The following is a 7284-nucleotide window of genomic DNA, read 5'->3' as shown; positions in this document are numbered from 1 at the left end:
TGGTCCTCGCCTACGGGTCTGTGCGAGTCCCACGTCCACGCTGCTCGTAGGGGAAAGGTGGCATTTCCGCAAATGTTCTCAGTGGGATTGAGAAAGCAGGCCACTCACCTTAAGAATATCAGTGCGTTCTGGAAGAACACCGCCAGCCCCGGGTAAACGTCAGTATCTGCACAGAGGACAGCACACGGTCACACAGGCAGCGCGCGACTGTGCGCCACTCACATGAAAGCCTCGGTGCATCCCCAACCTGCGACCACTCCTTCACCTAAGACTGCGACCACGAGACTGAAAGGAGAAAATGCTCATCTCACGCCCCACACCCCAGGCCTGTCCCGCTCCAGCCGGTTCAGAAACACAAAGAGAAGGCGCAGAGGGAGTTCCTGGTGACGCAACGGTCTGACCGCTGCTTTCCCCTCTCGATTCTGGAGTTTGTGTGCGGGTTCGGCAGGGAGAAAGGGCCACTGTATTCCCCACCGCGTCCTCCCACCGCGTGCTCCCAGAGCGCAGTCACTGTCCTCACCGAAGAGAAGGGAGAGCTGGAAACTGTTTCCAGGCTGTGGGCGGTTGAGGTTCCTGAGCTACGGTGTTGATGGAAACACTGCACCGGGGAAGGCCCGGCCACAGGGGCCTCTGACATCAGCAAGCACCGGAGCAGCAGGGCTGAGCGCCCAGGGCTGAGCCGCACCCCGGATCGAGTCCCAGCTCTACCGCTAAGTACATGACCACCAGACGGTAACCTCCTCATGCCTTGGCTTCCCCTCTGTCAAATGGGCGTCGGGGCACCGTGCAGCCAGGCGCGAGGGAGGCGCAGGACGGCCATGGTGCTGCTGCGATTACAGTGGGTAGCGGAGTGAGGCAGCCTGCACAGCGACAGACTAGAAACGTGTGTCAGAAAGGAACGCTTGAGGTGCAAGCACATTCTGTTTAGAAGAGAAAGCGCGCTTAGTGAGCGGTCCGGAGACAAGAGGACGAGGCTGTGACCGACTGCTCAGCACGTGCCAGTTCCTGGGCAATCAAGACACAACCAGGGAGCGCACAGCCCGCACTGGCGCGGACCTTCCTACACACCCCTGTTTCGTAACAGAAACCGGAAGGTTCACGTGCTGCTTTAAGTAGCCACGCAGGCTCTCCACGGAAGCAGGGCCCAGCCGCCGTGAGTCTGGGTCAGAGCTGACAGCGCGCTTCCCGCAGGACCCGCGACACCAGCAGGCAAAGCTGCGCCGGAGCAGGGGGCGCTGCCGGGCGGGGAGGGTGGCGGCAGGGACTGCTGGTGGGTCGGGGCTTGGTGGGGCGACAAGTCCTGCAGCGGAACTGGTGACGGAGCACAGCTCTGTGCTGTACACACGGAACTGTAAGCTGGATGGTGAATCACATGGTGTGAAACCACCGCTCAGCAGAGCTGCTGTAAGATGCGCTTTCCTCCCAGCGAGCTCACACGGCGCCGGCCCGTCAGTATCGGAATGAACTAAAGGACACACCTTTGACACATCTGGGAGCAGTGTTATTGCAGCACAGTCCCCGCTGTCCCCTCGTGCCAGGGGCTTGCCGGGGGCACGTGTCCTGGTCAGGCCACCCACTACAGCTGCACAGTCTCCCAGCCGCAGGCGACCGAGCAGGGAAACCAAGCTCACTCCAGGGGGAGGAGCGGACTCGGCCGAGCAGAAGGGCCCTCCGCAGGCCTCCTGGGGAGGGAGGAAGACTTACTTACTCTGGGTCACATAGGCACCAAAGAGAATCCACATGGAAGCAATGAGCGACCCGAACATCAACATGAAGCCGATGAAGAGCCAGACGCGAGCACCTGCGTGGAGAACAGCCGCGTGAGCTCGCCCCCGCGCTCGGTCTCAGGGAAACCCAACCCCGGGGACACTGCCGACCTCACACACGCTCTGCGGTCACACACGTCACGTGCTTACGTGCACCTGCTCGACAGTTCACTGAAGGAAGATTTTTAAAAACTCAAAGGGCACGTTACCTTTCTCCTGGCTAGAGAAACTAACAGCTGAATGAACTAAACCAGGTAATAAACTCAGTCAAATAAGCTTTGTAATTATTCGACTGAGTTGATTAGCTAAACCCTAACTGAAAATTCACCTGTTGTGTACATTGTCAAAGTGATTGCTCTAGTAGAAGCAGCAAAGGTATCTCAGCTAGCCATCGCCACAAAGGAACGAGAGGCTGTGAGGAGGGACCGACGTTAAAATCCTGCCGTTACTGAGTGTGGTGCAACACGTGAGCAAGCCTACCAAACCCTCAGCCCTCACTCCGTAAGCCCTCCCACCGGGTGCAACACAGAAACACGCAGAAACCACCTGGCACGCTTCCACTGTGTGGGCAACGGTCATGGAATAAAACGCCATGACTCAGAGGGTGAAGTATGGACTGTGGGTCCAGAGAGACCAAGGCTCACACAAGTCCTACCTTTAAGCTAAGGAATCCAGGTGCTGCGATGGCGTTTTCCACAGAAAACAGTCACTAGTAACATGACCCACAGCATTGGCTGTCAAGTAAGTGAGGGTGGCCAGGAGGTGGGGGAGGCATTAGCCACAAAGGGTGATGGCAAAGTTCTACATCATGAAGGCAGCAAAGCCACACAACTGTATACATCTGTCAAAACTCATCGAACTGGATACACTGGGGCCTTGACTTACGAGTGTCCCGACTAACGAGTTTTTCGAGATACGAGCCGTCTCTCGGCCCATTTTTTGCTTTGAGATGCGAGCTAAAATTCGGATTACGAGCCAGCTTCAGATACCCCACCGCTAGTTGGCACAGCGAACGTCACAGTGAACGCCACAACATCAGCCCAGCATCACGTGTCTCACTCGTTCACTTTAATGATTTGACATACGAGTAATCTGAGTTATGAGCTCCGTCACGGAACGAATTAAACTCGTCAGTCAAGGCCCCACTGTACTTTAAACTGGTGAGTTTTACTTCCTATAAATTATACTCAATCAAGCTGACAATATCCTATATAAAAGCCTAATATGCTAAATGTCTGGCCATTCACCCAGTTACTATGACGTGCACTGACCACCAGGGGCAGACACTCCAACCAGTAGGCTGGCTTGCTGCTGGTGTCCGGCCCATCAGCACTGGGTGAGATGAACCAGACATGCCCTGGAGCCCTCTCACGGTCCCTTCCTGGCCCCAATCATGCACCAGTGGGGTCCCTTGGCCTGGCCTGCGCCCTCTAACAATCAGGGACCCCTCAGGGGATGTCAGAGAGCCAGTTTTGGCCCAATCCCCGCAGGCCAGGCCGAGGGACCCCACTGTGCACGAATCCATGCACCAGGCCTCTCGTACATGACCACACCAGACACAGAGGCCAAATGCTCTAGAAACAGCTGTGTGGCGGCTGACAGCAGGGCTTAGAGCCAGGTGGTGAGGGTTCAAATCCGGGCTCCCTCACTCACTTGCTTGTGAATTCAGACAAGCTATTTAAGCAGCCTGTGCCCTAGTCCCGTCATCTAAAAGTGGGGACAAGAGCACTTACCTCACGGGAACGCGGGATGATTAAATGAGGTAGTGCGTGTAGCACTCAGGACAGCACTCACACTAGGTGTCTGTAAGTAGTCCCTAATATTATTAAACATCTTTCAAACCCACCCCCACTCCCAATTTCCAGCCATAACTGCACAAACCCTCCATGTCCTGAGAGGTTGGGAATAGAGTTTCTAGCCCCGCCTTCTGCATGAAGCATGGAGATCCCACTGAAAACAGACCCCGTGGTGCTAGCAGATGTGTTAGAACCTGAGCAAAAGAAAAAGACCACTGGTGACAGTTCAAAAGAACTCAAACTCCAGAAAAATGCTTCAGCAGTACACCAACCGCACACGCCTGAAGCCATGCCGCAGGGCGTGTGGTTACGGGTAATCAGAACAGAACGCGAAAACACGAACCCTGGCCTCGTCTCCTGACTGCCACGCTCTGCCTGGGCGGCATCTCGGGGCAGCATCACTGGCCGGCGCTGGTGAGAATGGCATCACCCGCCGGGGAAGTGATCCGAGTCCACCACCCGCTGGCTGTGCAGTCACATGACACACAGTGACTCTGGAGTATGGTAGCCTCCCCTTTCCTAAGGACTGAGGACGTAACCTCCACAAGCTGCACAAGCCGCTGCCGCCCCGCGGCCCCCCGGCCCCCGCCCGGCACGAGAGGCTTTGCTCCGTCTGCTGGGATGGCCCCTCGCCTTTACCTGTTCTCCCCAAACAGCCGCTCTCGTAGCTGTCGCCTCTCACCTGGGCATTGGACACCGCGTTGATCCTGAAACGAGACAAAATCCAAGAAGCTTTCTCGGTGCTTAGACACTCACCGGTGCTTACGTATCATCAGGAGGAAAACACTCCTAACTGAAGTCAGTATCTGAGTAACTGAACGTACCTTTCACCGAACACCCCAGTGTGCACAAAGGTTCTACTAGTCTGATTTTCCCAAGGCACACCCCAAAGCACCCTTAACTGAAGAGATGACTGTGACTGGTCCCCAGGATGGCCATTTTTGGATTCTCTGCCTGGCTTACATTTACCCTGATGCCTCAGGGTGCAACACCCCATTTAAGGTTCTTGTTATAATAAAGAGTTTCAAGTGGTGGTTGGGGGAGGGGCGGGGAGGGGAGTTTGGGGGATAAATAGTAATGGAAATTAAAATAAATAGAAAATATTTAAAAAATAGTTTCAAGGTTTCTCTTGGGGTTGAGTGACGTTCCCTGCCTGTTTCTAACACTGAGCAAACACGTGGTCTGTGGACAGGACACAGGCCGCTTTACTCCGCTTGTTAGGGCCAGCGCGGCTGCAGCAGAAGTGGCCTCTTCTCAGCATTCTTCTACAATTAAACTTCAAAACACTCCCGACAGTATAAGACAATTCTGTAACCTTCATGTTTAACACTTTTAATTATTAAAAGACACCCATGAAAAGCTTTCAAATTCTTTTATGAAGTGAAATAACGGATAAACCTGAAAATGATTTAATAAAAAAGAAAAGCCATTTCTTTCTCATTTGAGACCAATCCTGCCCCACCCCACACCCAACACAGTCAAGCAACACATTTTAAAAAAAAATCCTCCATGGTGAAAGTTGAGTGCATGACAATACTTAAGGATGATTCACTAAAAATCTAGAAATGTAACATATTTCATTCATTCTGCGATGCCTTGATTGTTAAAATTCACCGTTACTTTTTAAACTGCCGAGAAAAACTGTTATCAACTGTAATTATAAGACACCACTGACTATAAAAGACCCTAAGCTCTGGCTGGTGTGGCTCAGTGGTAGAGCACTGGCCCACACACCAGGTTCAATTCCTGGTCAAGGGCATTTACGTAGGTTGCAGGTTCATTCCCTATCCCTGGCTGGGGCGTGTGGGGGAGGCAATTAATCAATGTTTCTCTCTCTCTGCCCCTCTCTCCCTTCCACTCTCTCTAAAAAAAAATCAATGAAAAAAGTATCCTCGAGTGAGGATTAACAACAACCAAAAACAGCACCCTGATATTCAGAGGTATTAAAATATAAAAAATAACTTGGTACTGATAGAATAATCAGTTTAACAGATATAAGGAGAAAAATCACACGACAATCTTTACAGATGCTAAAATGATACCTGACTAACTCAGCACTCACTTTTCATTTTAACATGGGAAAATATTTATTTATTTAGCTGTTAATGAAGAATCCATCAGGGAGCATTTGAGATCTTGCTCCCCAGCATATGTCCCCAGTTTGATTTATATAAACTCTTATATAAATTCTCAAAAAAAAAGACTCCATCCATTAAACTAAAGCGTCATTTCAGAGAGTGGACAGCACTGAGCCTTAGGGAAACATCTTCCAGGAAGACGGCCCTGCGCTGAGCGGGCCCTGCTTACATGAAGAAAGCCAGTGTGGAGAACACCCCGCAGGTGTGGAAGGCGGGGTTCAGCTGCTCCGGCTTCGCGTACACCACAGCCGCGTCGATCATCACCCACCAGCCTGCGGAGAACTGGAGACAGAGCCCATCACTGGGGAGCACTCGTGCCTGCCCCTCGCCCCCCGCTTCACTGCCCACCATGACAATGGCATAGGAAGTCTCTCTGCTTCGAGTTTTGGACGTTGGAACATAAATAAGAACCCTGTTTACTTATTCCTGTGAGTGAGGCTAACCGACGAATCGGTGCGAGATGAAAAGCTGTCACTGGGATGAGCTGTCCAGCCCTTCCACCCGCTGTCATCGCGCGCCACCGACGCCCTCACTAACCTCAGCCAGCCCGCTCCCTGATGACCGTGTTTCACCCGCTGAACCCTCCTCGCTTACCAGGCCCACGCCTTCTGCTTCCACCAATGAGCTGTCAGCTGTCACGTCTCCAAAATGACGTAACCTACTACAGTACTAGTTAACAATCTGATTAAATCCTGTTTAACTGACTGAAGTTTGTCAAAAGCAACGCTTCTATGTAAACTAGGCTGAATGGACTTAAATTAGACAAGCTGTCAATGGATTTCATAGACAAACTAAGTACAGACGAGATGACCATAAAAAGCAAGAAAGACTTAGAAACACTGGAAAAAATTCTGCTTCCCAATTATCTTTAGTTCCTGTTGTGATTTTTTTCCTATTGGACTTCAGGCAGAGAACTATACACTGAAAGAGATGAATTTAATGTAACAGAAACTGAAATTTGTTTTTTAAAATGGAGTTGGGGCCAGGAGTGGTTGGTGGAATGCTAAAGAAAAATTGGTCATGATTTGATTTTTTTTTTGGAAGCTGGATGGTAAGTAAATGGAGTAAGATGGGAGAGGGGCTCTTTATACCAGTCTCTATTTTTGTTTATATGCTTGACATTCTCAGCAATAAAAAGTTAGAAGTGTTGGGAAGAAATGGAAGTGAGCAGATCTCTCTCGCTCCCCTGCTCTCTCCAGCGCTGCAGCTGGGAAGGGCCTGGGGCTGCCTGGGGCCCTCCCGCTTCAGCTCCAGGAGCCGAGGCGTCACTGGGCCCACGCAGCCCGAACTCCGCGCCTCACAGCAGTAACACAGTGCTGAGCCTCTGAGAGCCTTAAAGGGCTCACACGGCAACTTAAAATGCCACTGCCTGCAATGACTGTATCGCCAACGACACGGAAGGGGTGACTTTCCCTTTAGTCAAATGAACCCAGGACTTACCACACTTTGCTCAGTAACAGCATCCAGAACTGTGATCACTGTTTACACAAACAGCCGTGAAACAAATAGCTCTGAGTGGGTAGTCACGGCTCAAAGGATCAGCATGCACGTTCGGGCGAAAAATGAGGCGTAAATGTGGCCGAT

General features: G+C 51.7%; 1 protein-coding gene across 1 annotated transcript in view; it reads right to left on the bottom strand.

Annotated features, from left to right (window-relative positions):
* The window catches only part of TMEM50B (transmembrane protein 50B), a 9210-nt gene that overhangs the window by 1715 nt on the left and 211 nt on the right, over window positions 1–7284 (bottom strand). Inside the window, exons 2-5 of the mRNA XM_006753119.2 lie at window positions 5870–6119; window positions 4202–4269; window positions 1709–1801; window positions 109–166 (exon numbers count right to left, since the gene is read on the bottom strand). Coding sequence (XP_006753182.1) covers window positions 109–166; window positions 1709–1801; window positions 4202–4269; window positions 5870–6119 — 469 coding nt within the window. The remainder of the gene's footprint in view (window positions 1–108; window positions 167–1708; window positions 1802–4201; window positions 4270–5869; window positions 6120–7284) is intronic.

The sequence above is a fragment of the Myotis davidii genome, unplaced genomic scaffold (assembly GCF_000327345.1).
Source record: "Myotis davidii unplaced genomic scaffold, ASM32734v1 scaffold170, whole genome shotgun sequence".
NCBI lineage: Eukaryota > Metazoa > Chordata > Mammalia > Chiroptera > Vespertilionidae > Myotis > Myotis davidii.
The sequence above is the reverse complement of the archived record's forward strand: the minus strand, read 5'-3'. Positions and strand labels throughout refer to the sequence as shown.